This window comes from Protopterus annectens, chromosome 16.part0 (genome assembly GCF_019279795.1).
Source record: "Protopterus annectens isolate FY-2018-M chromosome 16.part0, PAN1.0, whole genome shotgun sequence".
Lineage (NCBI taxonomy): Eukaryota > Metazoa > Chordata > Ceratodontiformes > Protopteridae > Protopterus > Protopterus annectens.
Genome location: NC_056750.1, coordinates 271,639,488 through 271,665,744, shown reverse-complemented (window position 1 = coordinate 271,665,744; position 26,257 = coordinate 271,639,488). Strand labels below are relative to the sequence as shown.

Genomic DNA, 26,257 nt, shown 5'->3' with positions numbered 1-26,257 from the left:
TCCTTTGTGGGGGGCTATAATGCTCTTATAGTTAATTTAATCACAGAATGAAAGAATAGCAAATACATTGAAATTCCTGTCATATATGGTAACATTATACAATTTCAAAGAAAGGTTTCCTAAAAAATATTACTTTTATGTACTGTAATTAAAATTGAGAAGTAGATGTGTCAGTGCTCTGTTTTTCTTTACAATTTTATATGGGAAAATTGTGTTCATAATGAAAAAATAAAATTAAAACATAGGATAACCAATTAGATGAAATACAAGTGAATGCATAAATAAGATTAAAAATGGTGAATATAAAAACTTAGACACATTTAAGTTAATAAACTGAATCAACAATCATAAAACTAAAAATTGATCTGGAAATATTAAAGCTTAATTAAGAGTTATCTTTAACACTAAATAGATTATCATAAATTAGCCATCAGATCTAAAATCAAATCTTGATTAAATCATATCACTGGAATTATTGATGCTGATAAAAAATATATAGATATTCAATACATTTTAAATAATTCTGAAGACTATTTGATAATATTTACAAATATAGCATTTCTTAATTAGATATATGTCTAGGACAAAAAATGTTACACATAAAATACTAATGTGAGATTATCTGAAGAAAATAATTGCTTAGTTAAAATATAGGAAATAATAAACCTAGTTATCAAATTAGAAGATTGAAAGGTAATTATCCCTGGCTTTAAATAAGATCTTCTAGAAATGTATCATTTCTCCTTAATTTAAAACCTAAGGCTTTAATAATATTACTATACATATCATTATTATAAATCCTTCTTGCATTTTTTTAATAATTTAACTTATATCATTAAATTACTTTATTAAAATAGATCACAAGATATCTGTCAGTTCTGAAAAACAGAATAAAAAGTTTTATTCCTTCACTAAGTCACAAAGATCAACCTGGATTTATTGACTTTAAAAATTTTAACACTTATTTTATCATGCTGATTTTAAGACTAGAGCTAATATTGATTAGTCTCAATAAAAAATGCTTGGAGTATTTAGACTTCACATATGTACATTAGAAATTTGAGAGATTTTGCTTACCTCCAAAATTGCTAGATATTTTTGGTGGTCTGTATTATAATTCCATTACATTTGTTAAAAGAGGGACTTGCCTTTCTCAGGCTAGTAGCATTAACAAATAAATTTAAAAAGTTTTTTTTTCTGTATCGCCATTTTTGTTTGTATTAACTGTAGAACCTTTAGCAACCTACTTAAGAAAAAATGAACATATTACAAGATATACTCTGGCTCCATGGTGCAGAGAGAGATGGACCTGAGACCCAGGTAACAAGGTTTCAGTTATCAGCTCTGTCACTGGAAGACCCAGGCAGGCAGGGCTTCTTTTGGGACAGGATAGCGGGGACTCATGGGGCACTCAGATTTTCCTTGCTTGAGTAGATGAGCTGGATTTGTTTGCTGCCATTATCCCTCACAGAAATGAGGGGTAACCGATGTGAACACCCCATTGAAGATGCCTTTCAGCTCCATAAGATGTTATCCATAAGAAAATGTCCTTCCAAGAAAAAAAAAACATTTATTACCCCTAATGGCTGTCTAAATCATAGTCCCCTCCTATATGACCTTCACCTTGATGATGGAGAATAAATGGACTGATTGGCCTGGAGAAAGCTGATGGTTGACAGGCAGTGAAAGCAAAGAGCTTAAAAAAGCATAAAGGCATGATATTGATATTAAGGTATATAAAATTGTTACTGTAACTGAATCTAAACATTCATTATTTGAAGATGACATGTTAAGATTGTAAAGGATGGAGGCTGATGATGGTCAGATGGAGGTTTGAATCTCACCACAGCCAGCTAAGGTATGTGGCCACTGGGGGCATGGTCACGTGAGTCAAATCATTGATGCCGAACAGATTACAGGATAGAAAAGTTACACAAATATAAATTAGATACAAGCTCTTACATGCAGCCTGGGCAATCCAGCCTACAGTAAAAATGCATTGCTGCCCTGGATATGGACCTTTACCATCTGTACTCAAGAACAGGCGTTGTACTGAAACCTTACCAAGCAGAGTTTTTGGCCTAACTCCCCATACTCCTTTCTCATCATTATCTCCATGGTTCAGTGCCTTCCATTCCTCACTTGCCTAAAGAAATTGTACTTTAAGTAGACTCTTTTGTTCATACACACACACACACACACACACACACACACACACTAACTTCCAGGGAAGGCTGGTAATATTCTTCAACACTACAGCTTTCTGACTTGACTCAAAGTAGTAAAGTGTTACACCCCAAATTGTAAGGTTGAGTACCTCCCATTTTTGTTTCACTCTTGTTGGTTTGCCAAGCAGTATATCCAACGGAGGTAGATGCAAGCAGCGTTGTCACCAGTTAGCCATAAGTAATGTCATGTCAAATACTGACTGCATAAATAAAAGACCAGTCACAAACTGTTCAAAAGTAAGTAAATAAAAATAGACTACCTGAATACAGTTTGCAGTTAAATATGCAGAGAACTATACAGTTGCACAAAGAAACAGAAGATAATCCTTTTGAACAAATACAGTAGAACAAAGAAAGTCTTACTACAGCTGTACTACCCTAATGACAGTAGATGAATTTCCAGGTAGGAAGACAAAACTATAGAGAACAAAAACAAAACATGTTTTAAGTTCCAGCTGGCATTCTTTCTTAACTGTTTCTTTCTTCCTGACTGTTTTCTGCACTATGAGTTTTATATCTTATGCATGCAGAATCAATAAATGAAGCCGAACATGTTTTACAATATTTACATAGTAATGAGTCTATTTATTTTTTTTTGTTTTTGCTATCTTTTTGAAGAATTTTCTAATTGCCCTTTTTGCAGCCCTACTTTCCTGGTTGGGAAAAGTCCCAGATCCTGTAACTAAGGGGAACAACAAATTACAGTCAATTTAGTATACATTTGGCATCCAGCAGTAGTAAGCTACATATATTTCATTTTTTATATTAATAGAAAAAGTCCCATATCTTTCCATGCCACTGAAAGAAACCACTCATATTGCAGATTAACATTTTACTTCACATGCTAAAAATTAGACAAGAATTATATGCAGCTCACAAATTGGTTACATTCTGATTCAGAAAGCAGGTGTATACTTATGCATAAATTACATAATTTGTCCTTCTAGACCTTTGTGAGGTTTTCCTAACATACCCTCAAAACATGGTGGTTCCGAATACACTCTTCTGGTGCACTACCCAATTCCATGTCTTAAAAAGACTACCTGAATTTATACCCTTAGGAGAAGGGTTAGGCCTTGATTACATATTCTCCACTTTGGCAGGATCTGGCCGAATCTTACCATTGCCAACTCAGTGACCCAGATAAGACACTTCTGCCATTTCAGCCTGACACTTATTGGCCTTAATTGTTAATGCTCCCCCCCGCCCCAATTTTTTTTGTCTGCCTAGTGCCAGCTCCATATTCTGCTGAATATAAACTTGTCAAAACTAGTTGCAAACATAAGCATAGTCCACATCTCTTGCTAGAATTTGATATACCAACATTTGGAAAGGTGCAGTGGCATTCTTCATCCCAAAAAGCATCTCAGTGTGCACACATAATCAAAAGAATGTCACAAAAGCTGACCTTGACCTGACTGCAGGTGTAAAGAGTACCTGCCAGTAACTTTTAGTCAGCTCAGTAGCAAGATTCTTAGCCCCAAACAACTGCTCTAAGGCTTCATCTGTCCAGACACAAGATAAACATCTGATTCTTTGTGACTAGTCAGTTTCCTGTAATCTCTACAAAACCTGGTGCTGCCATCTTTGTTTGACACCAGCACCACCAATAAGCCCCAGGAATTATTGGATGCCCAAATTACTTACAAAACAGAAGAAGAAAATCAGACACCACTTGTCACTTGCCATTTATTTATTACAAATAGATCTGGTACCTTGGCTTCTCACCTTAACAGGATCTGACATCATTACTACATGTCTGATTTTTAGTGAGCAAATAACTATCTTTTAATTAATTTATTAATCAGTTGATTATTATAGCAAAATTTGACATTTAACATTCAATACACTTGCTAACAAATATTAACAATAACAGTATTCCTACAGTTAAATATTAATTTCTTTATTTAAACCTTTGGGGTGCAAAGTGCCATGATTTAATATTAGTCTCAGTTCTAGTTCTAATAATCTGGCTTTAAAATCACCCCACCTAGGTAAAAAAAAAACATGGCTTGGCCAACACACACTAAAAACAGCCTATTTGTTCTCCCCCGTGCATCTCAAATGTGATGAATATTAAATGTTAAATTTAATATCAAGTTGTAATAAATGAGTGGCATCTTGGATTTATCTCTTTTGTTTTTCAATGCCCAAATTACTCCTAGATCCAGCATCTCCTGTAATTCCTCTCTCAAGGTTTGTTTAATTTTATCAGACACAATGTAGGGGCCTGTTTTTTGGCTATATGTTTATATAGTGTTCCACCAGCTGGGTATACCCTAACTTACCTGTAAACATGTCTCCAAACTCCTGTAGCATTGACAGATCTCCTGCATGGGATATATCTGTTGTGTAAGAGCTGTCTCATCCACCAGGAGGTCAGACTGAGACTTATGAAGAAGGTCTACCACAAGATTCTCCTCTGATTTCTCATGTACCCCACCAAAATACTGAGTACCAGTATCTCTCTGTCATGGTATGGCTTCTTCATATTCACATGGTAGAGTTTTTGCTTCTGTATCCTGCCTGGCAACTCAAAATCATTTCCTAGGATGTTTAGTGCCATAGCTGTCTCCAGATAACCTATCACAGTACTACCCCTGCTTGCTGCAGCCCATGATTTTTACTTCCAATTGTGTCAGCAGACATTGGTAGTGTACATACATCACTGACCTTTCTCACAATAGTGGAAAGACCCTCCATACTGCCTTCAGTTTATTTTATCTAACAGGAATAAGCACTGTCACATTCTGCCTAACAGAATACTCTCTGTATGCACTGATTCTGCCTGTCTAATCATTACAGACCTTTTGCTGCTGTTGTGCCTGAGCAAAGTGTTTGCGTGCCATCTCCTTGTGACCCTTAAGTCTGGTCCGGAAGTGTAGGAAATATGCCACAACAGGTTCTTTGTTAGAATGACAATCACCTTCCCTCACATCTCAAATTGAATCAAGGGGTCCTTCCTCCCTGTGACCATACAGCAACTCAGTGGGTAAACAGCATGTTGACTCCTGGAATATCTGTCTGTATACAAAGAGATGGGACAAGTACCTGTTCAACTTTCACTAGAATGGTTTTGCAAATGCTCTCAATAGGTTCTTCAGTTCTGAGTTTAACCTCTCTACCAGACCAGTTGTCTGAGAATGATAGGTGTAATCTTTAAATGCTCTACCATTCTGCAAACAGGTCAGCAGGTCTGACATGAAACTGGAACCTCTGTCAGTATTTCTCTTGGAAATCTACTTTGCTAAAAATTTCTAACAGGGTATTTGCCTTCTTCTTTACCCCAGTAGAGGACAGACCAACACCACAACATATTTAAAAGCATAGTCCACCAACACCAGAATGTACCACTTTCCTGTGGATCATGGGGTGCTAAAAGGTCCACAATATCCACACAGCTATTCTTTAAAATGATTTCTGAATAACAGGCAAAGCCAGAATAACAGACTTAGCTTTATGTCCTGCTTTGCTAAACATCTGACACTGTTCACATGTCTTGTAATACCTATTCACAACATTTGCAGTAATTGGCCAATAACATTTTGTGTAGACTTCTTGTCATATAGATTACACCCATATGGCCTGAAATAGAAATACTGTAGACTTTCACCAGAAGTACCCATCAGTAGACCCTTGGTACTGCCAATTGATTTATCACATCTCCCTACACCCCTCCTTCAGGATTTCATTCTCCATTCAGTCCTTCTGTGCCATTATATGGACACCCCTGGCCCTTTGGATCAGGAGCCTCCTTGGCTGCTTTCCTCAAAATCTGTAAAGTAGGGTCTGAGAGATTAGCCTGTCTCAACTCTTCTTTTGTGACCTTTCTAGCTTCCTCTGCAAAGGAAGTCTGGTATCTTCTGACAGTGGTGCCTCAAATTCAGGCTTGCTGCTGTCACCTAATGCTTCTCTTGAAGTAGCACATGCAAGTGAAGCCCAATAGCTTTCAAGAGTTGTGACAAAGATTGTGGTTCACTGCTCTTAACTAGCAGCCTCCTGAAATAGCCATATAACCATCATCACTTGGAGGTGTGGGCACTGTCTGGGTCCTCCATCACTGTTTTCCGTACATGCTTAATTTCATTCCTGGCTGCATGTAAACACACTCATACAAGGTGCTACATTATTAAAGTCATTTCCTAGGATAATTTAAAATAAGAACTCCAAAACTACTTTAATAACAAAATAACAAATGGTGAGTGCTTTCGCAGTTAATAATACTGCTTCATCAGACCAGTTTAAACACTAAACAGTAACACTTTTAAAATACAACAAAACCAATCCAGGATAAGAATAAAGTCATGTGGTTAAAACATAACACCTGTTTCATTCATTTAAAACTCCTTTTACACACTTGACCAATCAAATCATTCAAAAATGCCAAGCCCCTAACTTGATGTCATAATGGGCATTACAGAAAGGTTTCTTGATCCTGCCAAACAAATTATTTGCATATATCAAGCCCCTACTAGTGTTGGGTGTGATTTCACAACAGGTTTGAGAAACACTTTTTCACTCAAACCTGGTTCTAAAAATGCTTTCAGAAGTAAAATCCACTTCTGTTCAGCACTTTCAGTCTTGTTTTTGATATCTCCCTGCCTGATGTTCTCATTTATACACTCTAATACAAAAAAGTTAAAGGTATGTTCTGTACCCTGATCACATAGTGGCTAGCTGCATTTTTTGTGGATCATTTCCTAGGATGTAGGATGCCATGGCTATCTCCAGACAACCTGCCACTATAACAATGCTACCCTTGTTTGTTATATCCTATGACCTTTATTTCCCTTGTTTGTACATTGGTGCCATATATTCCCACTTTAGTTACACTGTAATATTTAGCTTAAAGATATGGGCATGTACAAGAGCTATTGGCCTTTCCATTTTCCCTGTAGAACCTGCTGTGATGGCTTATGCTAGGCATTGGGTCCCCTTATATCCATGTGTAGCACTGGGTACCAACTTCTTGTGCAGTTGTGTCCTATTTCTTCAGCAGTGTTAAACTGATGGTCTGCCAACTAGATTTTCATGTACTAAGGATAAGTACCAAATGTTTCTTCCCTCAGCAAAAGGTGTGCTCGCTTTTTAAATGTAGAGCTTGAGACTTCCACTCACCATCCTATGAAAGTAAGTGCTTATTTCTGCAATATAATCACTCACCCTGTCATCTGCCTTTCTTCAGTGCTCTCTGAGTTTCTGTATGCTTCAAGAGTCAGTTTAAATATTCAAATAAACATTGTTTAATTCTTTCAACAGCATTTAATTTTGAGGCAGCATGATTTGCCTTTACCTATTACCAAGGATTTAAAAACCTCACCAACTGCACATGATCAGTTTAGTGTTATATTAAATTATGGCAATTGTTGTACTGCATAAATAAATTACTACTGACATCTTTTTGGCATCTGAAGTTCATCTTTTACTCTTCCTAGTTCTCATGTGCCTTGGGCAAAGGGTCAGTATCCCCCACTGATGTTGGTACTGCTTATCTCTCTGTTACATCTCCTCCTGATTTTTATTTTCTCTTACCTTCAGTTCTAGACATTTCACCTCTAGCACCAGTCTCTTTAATGCCAACCAGGTTTTGTGATAATCAAGAATGGTTTGGAATCTCTGTCTTTCTACATGCTGCACACCATCAGCACCTATCTGATTTGAAGGGCTGCATTCTAGCTGCACTCAAGGCTACCACCATGTCCTCTTCAGACATATCGGCATGCACAAATTCCTTAGCTTTACACTTCTTAGTCAGCTGTGACACTGACATCTCAGTGTATTCTTTAGAGTTCATTTTTTGCTCACTTGTTAAAGTAAATCTAATGAAAAAATAAAACTGCTCTTGTCCTGTCTATACCTCTGTATATGTACCTTGTGGCTGCAAGGATGCACATACCTTTGATGAAAAAAAGCTGCTTTGTAGGTTACATTTATATCCTTAATAAGTCAAATGAAAAGGGATAAAATGACATGGTTAAAGGAATATGAATACAACCACACCTAAGCAATGTGAATGACCATCATTAATGTGGTCACAGGAGTCACACCACTTGTGCCAAACAGATTGAAGTATACAAAAGGAACACAAATGTAAATCACTAAGCCATCTTCACCATCCACACCCAAAAGTCAGCTTCACACTGGATACATTAGCCTGGCTTCCTAACCCCTTTCAAATCACTGTCTCAGTTTCAGTGCCTTCCATGGTCACTTACCCATACTGAATGAACTTTAGACTCCTGTTCATGCATATAACGAGTACACACACAGACACAAACACATGTGCATACATGCATGTACACACACACACACACACACACACACACACACACACACACACACACACACACACACACTTCCAGAAAAGGCTGATAATATTCTCCAGTATTACAGTCTTTTACCCTAACTCAAAGTAGCAAACTGCCACCCCCACAGATTTTAAGACTGGGAACATTCCAGTTAATGTTTCACTCTTGTTAATAAGCCAAATAATAGTAATAATAATTAATAAGCAATAATGATTGTGTGTAGCAAAGATGTCTGGACAATGAAGGCAGATGCCAGCAGCTTTTCCAATGATAGCCATAATTACAATCTGGTTAAAAATTAATAAAAATTCTTGCTTGGAAAATAATGAGATTGCCAATAACATTAATAGTGAAATATGCAGAGCAATATAAAACTATACAGAGAAACAAATAATCTATTTGAACAGAGTATGAAAAAGAAAAATCTATTTGCAGTTATACTTTTCCTTCTCTCACTTACTGAAAGAATTACTGCCCTGACTACAGCTGAATTTCCAGGCAGAGACAAAACACAACAAAAAGCAGAAGTCACAACCTTCAGATAACTTTCTTTCTCAGTTGTCTGTCTGTTTCTTCTCAGCTGTTTTCCTCTGCTGTGTGTTTATATATTTTTCATACAGAAAATGCAGATGTGATAATCAAACATCACATATTTACGTACTAATGAGCCACATTTACATACTAATGAACCTGCTCACTTGCACTTGGTCAGTTATCTCTTTGAAGAATTTCCTGAGTACATTTTTACAACCCTAACTGCCTGGCCCAGAAGAATTCCAAGATTATGAAATTGTAGATCACAACAGATTAAAGTCTCTATGCTATACATTCATATGCTGCAGAAGGAAGTTATAATCATTATGTATTTTCTCTTTCACTTTTATAGGAAAACTTCATACGTTAACATAACTTTCTATGTCACTGAAGGAACGCATGCAAATATTACAGATTAAATCACATGTTTTAGTTCACTGCTGCAGGTTTTATAAGACTTAAGTGAAGTTTACAAATGTGTTATATTCTGAGTCAGAAAACAGTGGCATTTTTATATATAAACCTCACGAAAATTTACAAATTTGAAAGTATTAATAATACTTTTAGGTCATGTATTAAATAATAATACTTTTAGATTATATATTGTACAGTATATCTGAATTGAAATTCAGTGATAAAACCAATGCTCGGTTGAGTATAGAATACATTCTGCAATTGAAAATGACTTAAATGTAATTGGTCGTTGAAATAACTAAAAGTTTCTTGGGATTTAAGTAAAATAATTTTTAGTTTATTATTTAAGTAAACCGTGTGTGTGTGTGTGTGTGTGTGTGTGTGTGTGTGTGTGTGTATTGGGGCTGCCTATGCTAACATAATGTGTAAGCTTGTAGGGTTCACACTAGTGAGGTCAGGTATTCAGAGTTATGTTAATTAGCCATTAAGGAAGAATTTCTCTACTTGGCTTTACCTTGTCTCTGTATCAGAAAATCTCACTGTCACACTAATTGAGCAGCCTGCATTAGTCAGTTAACATTGGTAGCGAGAATATCTCTAAAGCCTGAATATTAAATACATAACGTGAACAGATTTTTTTTACTTTTAAAGATAAAAAAATCTTACAAATATGACATTTCCCAAAATACTTTGTATTATACAAATTAAATCCTTATCCCACTCCAAAACTCAAGATTAGTCAAATGAATAACATATTATTATAATTTCTCTGTTCTCCAAACAGAGCAAAGATTTTATTAAAATCATACAGCCTGGGAAAAGAGAGGTGCTAGTTTTCCCAGTATCTACATTTGTTCAATTGCCTCCATTTCAAAGGCTAGCTTATTGAGTATGCTATTCTTTATATAAAAATAATAATTTTATAATTATTTCAGTCATAGCCAATTAAATTCATTGGATGTTTTTATCAATGTATTAAGCATTTTACCACATAAGGAAGTAGTAAACAAGTTTTAGTACAATAAAATAGGTACATCCATAAAAAGGCATGCATTCAATACTACCCTCAATATATATACCCCACAAAATCCAGTAACATTAATAATATTTTGAAAATATGTATGAATTTCATTTTTAAATACCGCCATAATTGTCTGGCTAATATTAATATATTACCATTGGAAAATTTCTACAAAATTTAAAGAACGAGGACTTCGCTGGCTATTTAAAATATAAAAAGTTTTAAAAATTCAGGGTTTTCTTAAGTTGGATAAAAAGTTTTAAAAATTCAGGGTTTTCTTAAGTTGGATCAAAGTAGTATTTCTTAATTAATGTGCTTCTAAATAATAAAATTAATACTATATCCCATTTACTAATCATTTCCAAAATGTAATGTCTTAGCAATCAATTATTCTAATCCCTTTTGTTTGAGTTATATGAATAATACCATTTTCCTAAGTTAGAAAAAAAAAAAAAAGAACTGCCACGGTGGTGCAGCGGTTAGCGTTGTCACCTCACAGCAAGAGGTTCTCCCATTCGATTCTCAGCTGGAGCACCTTCTGTGTGGAGTCTGCATGCCCTCCCCGCGATCGAATGACATTAAAGGCATGCAGGTAGGTGCGAGCGTGAATGGGCATGGCTTCGTTGAAAGTTGGGCATCGGGCTGGCAACTCAGCACCGTAAAATCCACTACCAATCATGAGTGGACCGGAGTTCCGCTGTGGCGACCCCTAACTATGAAAAGCCGAAAGACAGAAAATAAAAAAAAAACAGTTGTCTTGAGGTTGCAACCCTAGTCTCAATGTTCTCTCTTACCAAGAAAATTCACATAGGTAATCCTTCATAAGGCATTCTATACCCGTTGCATCATCATCAGCCCACTTTTTCACATTTTTTCTACATAGAGTCAGGGTATCGTGTTAACTCTCTTGCTTCAGTGCAACATTTCTGCCTTCTTCAACACTCATACCTGACTGTTGCAGATCTTCTTTCACACAATCCATCCACCTCTTTGCTTGACATTGCTGGACATCCTCACTTCCTCTTACCTTCTTTCTGTCTGTCCCAAATCTTCCTCACCAGATTGTCTTCTGCTTTTCTGCACATGTCCAAACCACTATAATCTGTTCTTTTTATCTTTTCTGCAATTAGAGCTACTTTGGCTTCTGCTCTTATGTACTCATTTCTTCATCTGTCCCACAGTGTGCATCTTACCACCCATCTCAGGCACTTCATTTTCATCACATCTAGCTTCTTCAACTGCTCTGCCTTTACTACCCAAGTTTCTGTACCTTACAGTAGTACTGGTCACACCACTGTCGTCTTGTACACCTTATTTTTCAGTTCTTTGGCATTCTTCTGTCATAGACTACACCTGACACTCTATGCTATTTGGCTACAGCCCCTCTGATTCTACCTTTGACTTCTTCATTCATACTTCCCCTTCTCCTTAACCACCCCTCCCAGGTACTTGAAGCTGTTTAACTGTTCCACTATCTTCCCTTCTATCTCTGTTCTCTGGTCTACTTTATTTACACGAAAGCGTAAAACCACGAATACATATGGATCGAACCATATGCATCAAAAGTGCAAGCCATCAAAAACTGTAAACAGAAATCTCCATAGGTGGAGATTTCTGTTTACTTCAATATAGTGCAATCTCGGAGTTGGTGTATTTAAGTAGCGGGGGTGAAGGGGGTCTTGCCCCCCGCCTACATTTTTTTTTCTGTATATTTTTTCTTTATTAACTTTCAAACGTTTAAGAGTTTGATGCATATGTGTCGATCTTTATGCATTCAAACTTTTGATCGTTCAAGTTAATAAAGTAGACCCCTGTTCTCACCTTCTTCTGGTTTCTCCACTTTGCTGCCATTACCATCATCTTATCTGTGCTTACTTTCATCCCATGTGCCTTCAGTTTTGAATTCCATTCTCCTGTACTTTGCTGAAGTTCTTGCTCAGAGTCTGCCTGTAATGCCACATCATCCGCATACAGCAACTTTGTTTATCTGTCCCCTCCAGCCTGTTTGCTAATGTAGTCCATCACAAGATGAACAGCAGTGGGCTCAGAGCTGAACCCTGGTGTACACCCACTCCCAATGGGAACCTCTCTTTGAGGCTGAACACTGTTTGTACTTGAGTCATTGGGTCCTTGTACATAGCCTGCACTAATTCTATCAATGTTTCTGGGACTTCAACCACCATAGTACTGCCCAGATCAGATTTCTTGGGACCTTGTCATATGCTTTCTGCAAGTCTAGGAATGGTCAGTTAGACTCTCTCCTCATCTCATACTTTTTCTCAAGCATCTGTCTCACTGCAAACATCAGGTCAATTATACTACATGCTGATCCGAATCCAAACTGCACATCTCCCATCTTACATTCTACTACTCTGAGTATCCATTTATCAATCACCTTCTGCAATGTGATAGGAGTTTGATACCTTTGTACTGCCCACAGTTCTGGATGTCCCCTTTGTTTTTGTACACTGTCATGAGTATGCTTATTCTCCAGTCATCTGGAGTACGACTTTCTCTGCACTCTGGTACGAGTACCCTCAGGAGCCATTTCTCCCCTATCTCACCCAGCATCTTTATCCTATCTGCTGTAACCTCATCTGAGCCTGCTGCTTTCACATACTTCATTTTCCTTATTGCTGTTCTTACTTCTTCCAGGCTGGGCTCCTCTTCACTCATTTTAGGCTGTTTCTGGGGCAGTACAACTTCTGTGGGGTTTTCTTCTATCAGACACTGCTGGAAATATTCTTTCCATCTGCCTTTGATGTCCTGTGGACTGGTTTGCAGGTTGTTGCTGGCATCCCTTATAAAGAGTGTCTGACTATCTTCTTTATCTTTCTGTCTTTGCCTTGCAACCTGAAGTAGTTTTTTTGTGCCACTTACTGAGTCACTTTCTAGAAGTTGTTAGAGTGCCTCCAATGCCCTATTCTTTGCTATTGCAACTTATTTCTTAGCTTCTTTGTTAGCCAACAAGTAGTCCTTCCTAGCTTGGTCAGACTTTTCTATCTCCCACTTCTTCCTGCACTCTTTGTTTTTTTTTTTTTATGGCTTCCTGGACTTCTGAATTCTGCCACCAGCTTTCCTTATGTACCTTATTTCCATACCTGACTCGGCCACATATCTGTTCTGTAGTCCTCACACATGCTGTTTTGAGGAGCTGCCATTCTTCTTCAACTCCACCTATTTCCTCGTCTTCTTGGGGTGCTAGAGTCCTGAATAATTCCTTGAACTGCTTTTGCACTCTGTTGACCATAGAGCCTTCTTTGACCACTGCTTGCAGCTGATTGTGACAACTAGTGGTTTATGCTGTGGACCGACTGTTTCACTGGGGGTGATTTTGCAGTCATGGATTCTACCCAAGTGGCTTTTCCTTACTGGGAGGAAGTCTACCTGAGTTGCATGTCGGCTACTCTTGTATGTGATCTTGTGACTGTCTCTCTTTCTGAACCATGTGTTGGCTACTGTTAAGCCATTTGTCAGACAGAAGTCTAGAATGGCTTCTCCTTCTTTATTCCTGTGTCCCACCAATGTGGACCCAGGCAGTCCTCATATCCTGTTCTTCCTGTCCCGATATGTGCATTTAAGTCACCCATTATCAACACCAATTTATGTTGTCCTGCTTTATCTAGTAGGTCCTGCAACTGCTGTCTGACTGCACAATTTCCCTCACTATCACAACCCTGCTGTGGGGCATAGGCTGAGATTATGAATACTACCCTATCATTGCACTGGAGTCTGATTGCCATGAGTCTGTCGTTAATTCTGATGATATCCCTCACTGCCTTCTGAAGCCTCTCTGTACCTTTCAGATTAGCCAAAATTGTTAATAAACAAAATAATGTTGGAGATGTAATAGAGTAGCAGACTCGGAGCATATAATTTATGAATGTGCTTTATTGAATGTGTTCTGAAAAGACAAAAAAGTTGCAAGTTCTATCACCTATCTTTATTCTGGTGCATCTTACCTATACTTATAAAGTATATATCTAAAAAATGGACAAAGCATGCCTCTCCTTTATTTTCACATTTTATCACTTCAGTTTCAGTAGTTAGTAGTAGTAGTAGAGATTGAAAAATGATATTATAAATTACCAAGTTTTTGGTTTAAATTAATTAAGTTATTTGAAAAGTAGGGAGATGGCATATTAGAAGACTGAAGATTTTGATTATAGATTTATTAGTGTATAGTGCTTTTTACTTAAATTGATTATTTATATTGTTGAGATATAATTAAATAATATAAATGCTCTTAATGTCATTTTAAAGTTTATACTGTTTTATATTTTGATTTTATTTTCTAGAAACTGAGGTATTTAAAATATACAGAATCATATAATTGATAATAGGATACAATTTATTATTATTGTATGATTGAAATGATTTTATATGTTTGTATTCTTAACTGAAAATCAATACAAATGTATAATTAAGAAATAAAACCTGCATACCTGACATTACTTCCTGTTCAACCGGCAAGTAATTATGCTATCCCAATGTAATGAAAGACGAACCGTAATCCAAACAAAAAGAAAAATGTAACATGGAATATGTAGTGAACATCAGTGTCTTTTCTTACCTATATACTTCTACTGCCACTCACATTTTAGTTGAATCCTTAGTGCAGGGACTGCTATAAAGACACTGTGGTGGGTGTTTTTGAATCCAAATTACCCACAGCAAACATTGCACATGGCACAAACACAGAGCAAGGTGCACATTAATCCTAATGTAGGTCCTTCTCTCTGTCATTTAATAACTGTCCTTTCTTTCCTGCGTTATTGTTCTACAGTGTTATTTATATTGTTTGCATGGTTTGGGTGCATACTTACTTAAAATTATCCATAGTCTATTTCTGTCATGCAGTGCTCAACTCTGGGATTTACTTTGAATGCCTTCACAGTACTGTTGAGCTTTGCACCTGTATACCTACACTATTTTCCTAATACTGTAAGAAACTTGCCTTGTTTTAAATGTTTTCCTTTATTATGTCTGCTATTCATTGTTATGATATGTATAACAACCTCATATGTGTTTGAAAACAAGACATAATTTTCTTAGTGGACCTTAACAGTCAGATTTTAAGCCAAATAGTTTGAAGAAACTAAAGGCAAAAATGAGTAAATAAGACAGAAAAAGAGGGAGAGAAACAGGGTGTGTGTGTGTGTGTGTGTGTGTATGTGTGTGTGTGTGTGTGTGTGTGTGTGTGTGTGTGTGTGTGTGTGTGTGTGTGTGTGTGTGTGTATATATATATATATATAAAATCTGTATATAAAAATATATACCGGCAGAGATGAGATAAAGTTACTGTCACCTGTAATTCTGTATAAAATATATACTGGCAAAGATTCCATAAATATATGAACATGTATCACAGTTGTAGATTCCAGTATGGTACTGAAAGAATGATATAAATGGGACATGACAGTTCTGTTGTAGAATCTGTTGCATAATGGTTTGTAACCAACACAGACTTTAGTACTTCTTCAGTTTCTGACACTTGTCTTGACTTTACCACAGGTTAAGAACACCCTATTCGTACAAGATGTTGAAATATTGTACTATAGCACAACATAATTCAGACAGGCACCATCTCTCCCAAAGTATTATTAGTGGATCTGTTTATACCTTACTCTCCATGTTGCTTTTTCCTTTTTTTTTTTTTTTTGTGGTGTTTATGTTCTAATCTGGTTGTATAGATTTAGATGTAGTCACTGAGAGAGTGTCATATTAGGATGCAGTCTAATAAGGACTTTGACTACTTGCTATAATATAAGGGGCTATTAATTAGTTGTGTGAAACCATATAAGGTCATGCTAGATGTAGGGGAGTTTATGTCCGGCCAATTGATATTGACATTACCTGGTGTTACTTTTACCTCTGGAATTGTTATGGATATCCAATGTAGGATATCCTCCAATGGAGATGTATTGTTGCAAGGATGGATGTTAAAGGGAGAGTGTCAAAATTCTGGAGTAAAAATAACATTGCACCAATTCGTAACTTTCTTTATGAAAGTAAAGATTAGTTGTGTAAAATCTTTCCATAACCATAGATGTCCTTCTCTTCCATATTGCAGCATTCAAATCCTTTGGGTTATCCTCTGCTTAGCTACCCAAATGTCCTGTCAGTATACAAAAGCTAAAGCCACTGAAAGGTATGTGGGACATCTGACATTTGCCATAGGGTGCGTCGGCCATAAACGTGATGTCTGTACATACCTTTCCTCAGAACTGAACACCCCAATCAGACCCTAGTCCCAGGATAGCTGCACAAGTCCTGTGGCATCCAACAGAACATTTTTTATAATTATATAAAGGGGGTAGGGAGTGGGATGGAATATTGCAACATGGAAGAGGAGGACATCTATGGCTATGGTAAGATTTTACACGAGTATTCTATGTTCTTCTATTCCCCTGTTGCAGTATTTAAAACCTTTGAGTGAGTGCCAAAGCTCAAAGGGAAGAAAAGGAGGGTGCTATGGAACTGTTTTCCAAGAATCCATGCAGGATTGCCATAGCAAACCTGCTCTAGGTCTACAAATATGGTGCAGTTTGTAGTGTTTGGTGAAGGTATGGACAGATGTCCAGGTAGCTGCCACTAGAATGGAAGCAGTGTCCAGCCCTTTCCAGATAAGGCCATGGCTTGAGTGGGGTGGGCTTTCATTTTTGAGTTTAGATGTTTGCCATAGTAGCAGTAACAAAAGGAGATGGCCCTGTTAATTCAGACAGAAATCGTCTGTTTTTCCTGCTTTCCCAAGAGCTCTCAGGTGAAATGAGACAAACAATTGATCTGATCTACTAAGGGACTTTGTCTTGTCAAGGTAGAACCTTAATTGTCTGTGAATATCAAGGGAATGCAAAATTATCTCACTGTCATTCTGGGGATGTGGAAAAAAGGTGTAGAGGTGAATACATTGGTTCAGGGACATCTCATTTACCACCTTAGGCTTGAAGGATGGGTTGGTCCTTAGGGTCACTCTATCCTTGTGAAAGATTAGAAAAGATGAGTTGGCCATGAGGGCCTGGAGCTCTGAAGCTCTCCTGGATGATGATAGACAGAGCCATGTGTCAATCCTGCCTCCTTTATCTCATTGGGTACATGTAAACTTGAGAGGAGAATACTGGTCGATCTCTGCTACCTGAACTCTTGCATTGTGCTTCTGTCAGGAATGCACTATTTTTGTATAGTACAGGTGCAGAAGTAGAGGATGGTGAAGTGTATGTGGGATGGAAATGGAAGGGTCGAGTACATGGACAGGAATGTAGAAGTGTAGGTCCAGCGCAAGCACATGTAAAGTACTGTACTTGGTCACAACCCTGGAGTGATACATCACCTCAGGGAAGTGTAAGTAATAGCAGCAGTGCAGGAAAAGGGTGTAAGGATGTTGATCAAATCTAGATCAGACCAGTGTGAGCTGAGTTACAGGGTATTACTACAATGGGAGGGATATATCCCCGAAGTAAAAAGGTGAGGTTTCCAATACACAGGCCTTAGACATCTTTAAATATTGTGAGGTTATGGAAGTCTGAGATGAATTGATGCATTTATGTGTACTGGACGCGTACTCCTTTTTTTTGTGGCAGAAAATCCTCACTCTAGACTTTGTGATTAAAGTTAACTGGTGTAATGCTTACAAATCTCACCCATGATTGCATTATATTCCCAAAAGAGGATTAAATACCATAGTAACAGAAGTCACAACACTAACACTAGTGTTAATACTCTTCAAGAGAAACTTTGACGAGTGGATGGGTAACAGAAAATACACTCTTGGGATCACTTCATTGGCTCTGCTTGACAGAGGATCAGTTAATTAATCAATGGGGTGGAGATAGCCGACACACTTTGGCTAGGCTTATGAATGCCCTCAGGCAGATAGCCTAGTACCTACCTATGAACCTAAACAAATGATTGGACATATAATTTGTAGGAAAAGAAAAGCCAAGGTGTATTTGACTGAAGATAAGACAAGGCAGTGCTACCGTTCAGAAAGCTTTTTTTCCTATTAAAGTGAGTTTTGCTGGCTGGTCAAACTATTTTAATGTAATACATTATAAATTGTTTCCTGATAAAGAAATTCATGTTTGATTATTCTCTTTCTTTTCAACAAGAGACATTAGAGGTTTACTTAAAATATGTGTTAAAATGGAAAATCTGTAAATGCTAGGGCATAAAATTTAAATTGCTTCCAAACCCTGAGATACTTGAACTCTATATTCCTTATACTTGTAATATGAGTAGAGCTGCTAAATATTAAATTAGAAATATTATGTACTGATAGAAAACAAATTGATTCACATTAATTTATATATGTTAATCATATATGTTATTGTTCAGATGAAATGAACTGATAAGTTATGTTGCATTTAAAGAAATGACATATACCACATATTTGGCAATATGTATTTTTTTATTTCAGTCAGATATATACTTCATAGCGGCAGCAGCAACGGCAAATTCCTCATCAAGCAGCAGTTCAAAGGATACCACCTCACATAATTCTCCGCAGACGCCAACAGGCCAGGACTTGCCAACATTCCCTATCCAGCCAGGGGAAGGTAAGGAAAGCATACATTGTGTATTAATATGAAATGGTCTTGTATTTCATGGTGTTAACTCCATCCCCACAGCTTTCTAACTTTAGAACATCTGTGATAAGGCTATTATAATGATCACATAGTATAAACAGTAAAACACATTACAACACATTACTGTAAGACATTTTCTTCTGTAGTGTTAGGTATGAGCCGCAGCTGATGAATGTTTCTTTTTTGTTTTTGTTTGTTGGTTGTCTAGTTATTTAAAACTGGTAACCAGAGAAGAGCACTGATCCCCATGGAACAATTTCTGTCTCAGCCTGGGAGTACAAAGAAAGCATGTTACAATAAGTTGACCACAAACCAATGTATAAAAAATAATAAGAATAATTAAAAATGCACAATAGATGTGATATCATGAAAGTTATGACACCAAACTTAAATATTCAACTTATGCATAGCAGTAGAGATTAGAAGTGCCACCTCACAACATTTGGTTCTCCGGTTTGGTTCCCGATCATGGTAACTTCTATGCAAACACATGGAGAAATATGCCCTCTTTCTGTCTGTGCAGGCTTTTGGGGAACTCTAGCTACTTACCACATCCAAAGAGGTGCATGTATGTGAACTGGCAATCCTGAGACCACCTCTGTGCATGTGTGTGTGTGTGTGCTTGTGTATGTTTGTGTGTGTGTGTGTGTGTGTGTGTGTGTGTGTGCATGTGCATGTATGTGCGTGTGCGTTGTTTCCTCTATACTGGATTGGCATTGTTTTCAGGGAGGTTGCCCACTAATGTTCAAAGAACCATACTTATAATCCCCCATATAGCAAAACCAGAAGTGTGAGTGTAGATGAATCTATACAGTTTTAGGCTGCAGTACCTTATAACCTTCCCATTAATTATGAATAATTCTGAAGCAGCATATGTTCAAATGGTCCTGCAGTCAGATGGAATTCTGTGTCCACTCAGTTTTAATTCCATATCTCCCGTTGTTAAAGAAATACTGGTGTATAATAATTGCAAATATGCATCTTTTAGTAAATTAGCTGTAGATTTAAAATTTTGCACATCTTCACAAGTAGTTGAATCATAGATCATTTAATGGAAGTTTTTCTACCGGGTATCACATTTTAGGCCATTTTAAGGAAAGCATACCCTTTTAAACAGATGTGTTGAGTTGTATTTGGGAGTGAAAATATGAGAGGCTTTCACTGCAATTGAAAAGGCATATGTAATAAGTTCTGGAGTAGCATAGGTTTTCCTAAATGTGCTTCTTTGTTAGGATTCTAAGTACTGAAATTTGATAACACTGAGAATTTTTACTGCTTTATCTGACTTTATATATCTCTCTCCATTTAGAGATCTGATTGAGATGCAGTTTGAATCCCACAGTGTTGTTCATTTTGATGAAATACAACCTGTTCATAAAAAAAAAAAAAATGCAGAACTGTTTCCTTTATCCAAAGTAGGTACAAACTAATTTCTGCAGACTACTGATAGTCGAATGCCAGTAACTATAAAATACACTAAAAGAAAGAAAGAAATGAAAACAGGAGAAACAGTTGAACGTACCTTTACTTGCTGTCTGTTCATTTTAACTATTCTATTGGAGTCTGGTCCCTAAATTGAAATTATTTGCTCTGGGTTATGTAAGGTTAAGCTTACAAAGTCAAAAGGAATTAAATGAGAGAACATTTTAAAATGTAGCAATTCTTTCATGCATCTCCAGCATGTGCTTTTCCATATCTTAACCCTGCAGCTGTTATCACACTTCAGAACCCCGCTAAAAGTGCTCTGCCTGAGGTATTACAAACGAAATGTTATGATAACAGTGTGAGTGGCTGGAGATGACAAAGCGCAGCAGTCCTCGATTGTCAGTTCAATTAACTCAAGACACTATTCCAATTAAATTGAATCCATGCAGGGTATTATATTACAGCCTCTACAAGCCAAAATGTGTGCAAATGGGAGTGATGTTTAATAGCGCTGTTGCTGTAGAAATGCTGCCATCTCAAACTGAACTGAGTATTTAGGTAAACTGTAAATCCTTCTTGTTTCCTTCATTAAACACTTTTAAAAAATGGTTCCATTGCTGAGTGACAAATGCTAAATCAAGAATTTCTCAGGAAATGCAGATTTCCTTCCTTATGCGGGTTGCACTGATAATGCTTTAGGTTTACTGCATTATTCCATGGTCATTAGTAAAATAAGTATTTTGTAAAACTTAAACATCTATCGATGCATTTCTGGTTTTACACATTCATTTTTAGTTCCTCCCAAAGGCAGTTAGACAGTTAATGCTTAATTTGGAAGAAACAAAGACAGTAAATCGTTTATTTATATTTTATCGTTTATTTATATTTTATGTTACAAAATCGGGTAAAATATATGATGCTTTCCCATTTGCCTCATGGCTCACATTCAAAACATTATCATTCTGTTTATGAGTTATTTTAAATAATTATTGGGATGGGATTTGAGAGTAGTGATGTAAATTCTGGCTTTGCAGAGCAGATGTACATAGAGGGTCATTACATAAAAATAATTATGTTTGCAGATTTGTTGGTCTGTGGTCCAAAGGAGCTTAAGTTAATGGGGTTAATATTAAGGCTACAGCACAAAACTGCATTTGTCTAGTATCTGACAGTTATATAGTGAACTGTAGAAGAGCACAGGTTACTTCTTCCTCTGTGCACAGACTTGAATTTCAATTGCAGGAATGTCTTTAATGCCAGCTTGGTGATTTCATCATCAACATTCAAATCATTTTATGTCTACTGTCCAGTTTTATCCATTTTTATTTATTTTTGGGATCAAGTGGTTGCCAAGCACAAGGATGAAGTTGTAGCATCCTTCACAGACCCATGAGAAATGGTTCTTTAAGAGCAAAGACCGCCTTTCTTACGCAGATGTCATTACAGAGCCTCTCTCTGTATAAAAGGAAGCGCTAAAGAGCACTAGCTTTCATTTTGTCTTAATGCCCATAGAGAAGATAACTTGCTGCATGTCAGGCATCATGGAAATAGAAGAATAATTTCCTACCTCACTTCCCTAACTTACTCTAGCCTACTTCATGTAGCTTAATGAGAAGAACAAGAGATCTAATGAAGGTTTTCAAATGTATCAACCACCATATAACCTTTCTCAAGGGTATTTTAGCTGAAGAAAGAGGTACATGGTAATCAATCGATAGCACTATCATCGAGTACTGAACGATCTAAAAGTAACGAACAGCACAACTTTCACCAAATCTTAGAGGTATTTTTTTTTTTTGGAGGGGCAAGCCCCCTTCAGCCTCTTGGGGGGTGGGATAGCCCCACACTGTTGAGCATGAATATACTCCAAGGTCGCAAAGCTCCACTGCCAGCAAAATTTTTTTCACTCACTTGTGTTCAGTCCTCGATAATAGTGCCGCCGATTCAATGACAGGCACCCAAAAAAGACTTCCTTACTCCACTTATCTTAAACATCCTGCTCCATCAATGTCAAAAGAATCATCTGACTGAAAAAAAGACCAATAGGACATATAGTCTATTATGAAATAATAAAAGAAAAAATTGGACAACCTAGTTCCACTGTTAGATTAGAACTTTCTATAGGAAGTACTAGAGTGGAAAATAATGACTGCATTTCTGTCCAGGATTTTAACAAACATTTCATCATTCACTTGTCTTGTTCAGAAAGTGAGTCTAGGGTAGAAAAGGTGATGTTAAATTCAGTGAAAATCAAATTACAACTCATGAAGCCGGTAACCTCTATTTTGAGTGTATTGCTCTAGCAGATAAAATCTGTAATGCTGAGAGCATGACTTAAAAAAAGACGAGTATCATCATCAGTGTTGCACCAAATGTTAAGGGGAACATCAAAGTGCCCCAACCAGTACTTTACTCCTTAAAACTGTAAGAATAGAAATGCAAATCAAAGTGTAAAATTACTCAGCAGTTGGCTGTGAAAACAGAAGTTAAGGTACTATAAAAACAAAACTGCTACACAGAGCGTAACTGAAAACTTTATTCCAGTAAAAAACAAATTTAAGTACTTTCATCCTCAAGAGAGTAAGTATATAACCAATGTCAGTGCCTCAGTTTTCTGAATTTAAAGTTTAAGTGTTCGGTCAGATTGGGGGGAGAGGGTGCCAAGACATTCATAATTACTTGCCATGTGTAGTCCTTGAACTCTACAGTATCTTCTCAGTTCTTTCTTTTTATATCAGGTTTTGCATGAACAATTAGATGAAGGGTTTTACAGTGCTGACAACCTATACTATGTCTATGTAGAGAATTGCTCTTCCTTTTCTTTGACATGGAGTAATTATGCCCATAAATCCTTGTAGTGAGTTTTGTTATGGTACATGATACATACCCAACATAAAATGAACGGCATGTTGAATAATCAACAACATATACTACAAAGGTTGATAACAATTGAAAAACTTCGATATTGCATCTCTCTCTTTCCATTATTGTAGCAATAAAACATGGACCTTTAGTCACAGACTTGCATTGCTATAAAAATTGAAATATAACAAATTTTACTCTACCACCATTAAGTGTTTTGTGACTTTTTTTTAACATACTTTTAATATTTTGCCTTCTTTTATTGATAAAAGTTTGGTTATCACCTAAAATATTCATAAAATCTTCCAGTATCATTAACATTTCCCTGTTGTTGGGGACAATATTCCAAATGGCCTAAATGTCTAAAACACAAATTAAAATCATACATACCTGCCATTTACCATCAAATGTGGTTTACCAGGTTCCAAAACTGGACTGGAGGATACTGACATCTGTGCAGTTACTGAGACATGGCTCAAGGCCTCTGAGAGTACCCCAGCCATGCAATGCTACAATGCCTTCCACATGTTCAGATGTCAAAATGAGCATGAAGGAACCAAAGGTGGAGGTGTATCCATCTTCATTAAAACCAAATAAACTTCGAGACTGGTCAAACAACATGACTCTCTCAAACTACTCTATGTCCAGTTAGCTATTGGGAAAGTACCATACCAACATCATTGATAGCTATAGATCCCCCACCATGAACCAGGATAAGTACACCACCTGCCTCAAGTTTACTGGAGTCCCTCTCCGTACAGCCCAACACCTTAGTATTAGGAGATTTCAACTATCCTTCCATTGACTGGAAGGCATACATGAGCAAAAACACAGTCGCCCAGAGGTTCCTGAACATTGTTAACACAAATGCTCTGAAGCAGGTAGTCTGGACCCCACTAGGGGGCTCTAATGTTCTGGACGTAGTACTCACCAACATAGAGGGGGGGGGGTCACTGTACTTCCTGTGCATGATGCCCTCCCTGATTAGGTCAGACCACAAATCAGTGTCAATTGAAGTATCTGCTGGAACTAACACCCTCACAGGAACAAAAATTATAAAAGACTTTACCTAAGCTAATTACAACATACTAAGCAATGGTATAAAAAGTTTCAAACCACCCGCAGTTGCAAACATAAATGATCACTATGCAGGAGTGTATGTAAATGCCATGTAGAAATACTTAAGTAACTGCATAAACTCTGCTGTACCTGACCAGATCAAAACTAGGTCTTCCTGTAAAAACAAGCCACCATGGTAGACTTCAAGTATAAACACATTATATAACAAGAGGAAGAAACTGTTGTCCAAAACAAGAGGGATATCACTCTGCAGAGGAAGAGGTCCCTCCTAAGCCTAAACAAGAAAATCAGAAATCTTGTAAAGTCTTCTAAAGCAAATTATGAAACTAAGATTGCATCCCTAGCCAAGGATAATCATAAGGCATTCTTAACTACTTCCGAAGTCTAAAAGGGAATGCCCAACTATGTGCCAAACTGGTTGTAGATGGGATCACTCATACTTCAATGGAATATATTGCCAACCTTCTAGTTGATGGATTCACCACAAACTTCACCCCCATCTCCACCTACCATATCTTAAAGCATACCTGACACCAGTTCTCTGCCTAGTATTTCAAGAGAGCAGGTCATCTGTGTGCTCACCAAGCCAAAAAAACATGGCCTCATTGGGACCAGATAATATTCCACGTTGTTTACTAAACAATCTAAAACAAGACCTAGTGGATCCACTTGGAATTCTCTTTAATCTTAGTTTGAGAACTGGCTATGTTCATGCAGAATGGAGAACAGCAATAGTAATTCTCCAGCAGAAAGGGTGGCCATCAACTGACCCTGGGAACTACAGGCCCATAAGTCTAACTAGCCTCATCTGAAAAGCCATGGAAAGAATGATCATGGACCTTATCAACAAGGACATAGGTGACCTCCAACCTTGTTTGGCTTTGTTAAGGGTAGATCATGCTTACTAAATCTGGTAGACGTCTTTGAGAATGTAACCAAAACCATGGATGAAGATAAGACATTGCACACAGCCTATCTCAACCTTCCCAAGGCTTTCAACACAATCCCCCACTCTGGCATCATTGAGAAACTTTCCCAGCTGGGGATTAACCCTTATGTTATTAGATGGGTAGCCAACTGTCTCACCAACAGAACACACTCTGTCAGAATTGGTGACTCCACCTCCACCAGTAGTACCACAGGGGTCTATTCTGGGCCCCTTACTGTTTAGCATCTATTTCTCAGAAGTCTAGGCCAAGGTAGACAGCCTCTGGCTCACCATGTTCACTGATGATTGCAAACTGGGAGCATTCACTAAGTCCTCCAACAGTGTCAGCATATCACAAGAAGGGCTAGCACAAACAAATGATTGGTGTCAAAGCCATGGTCTAAAAAATGCAAAAAATGCATCATTATTCTCCTTGGCAAAACAGAATTCCCTATAAATTACAATATTGACAGCACCCCCCTGAGTTCCAACCCAGTGGTGTAAGACTTAGGAACACAGGGTGATAGCACTCTGAACTTTAACCATCAAGTTTCCACAGTGGTAAAGAAAGCCTTCTATGTATTCCACCTACTAAGCAAGAGCATAGCATCCAGGTCAAGGCTGTTATAACTCCACTGTACTCAATCCTCATCAGACCACTAATAGAGTATAATGCACCCTTTTGCATGTACCTCACCAGACACCTGCAGCAGCTGGAGAGACCTCAGACTTTTCTCACTAAGAAAATATAGGGACTCCAAACCATGATCTATGTGGACAGGCTGAAAGCCCTGTCACTTAACTCTGTATCTGATAGGCTGCTGAGGGTGACTTGTGCATGACCTGTAGAGCAATCTGTGACCATACCAGAA

At 37.4% G+C, this 26,257-nt stretch overlaps 1 protein-coding gene across 1 annotated transcript in view; it reads left to right on the top strand.

Moving 5' to 3' along the window:
* Nucleotides 1-26,257, top strand: part of GARNL3 (GTPase activating Rap/RanGAP domain like 3) — a 3,522,664-nt gene that overhangs the window by 3,273,440 nt on the left and 222,967 nt on the right. The window contains exon 27 of the mRNA XM_044057887.1: nucleotides 18,922-19,060. Coding sequence (XP_043913822.1) covers nucleotides 18,922-19,060 — 139 coding nt within the window. The remainder of the gene's footprint in view (nucleotides 1-18,921; nucleotides 19,061-26,257) is intronic.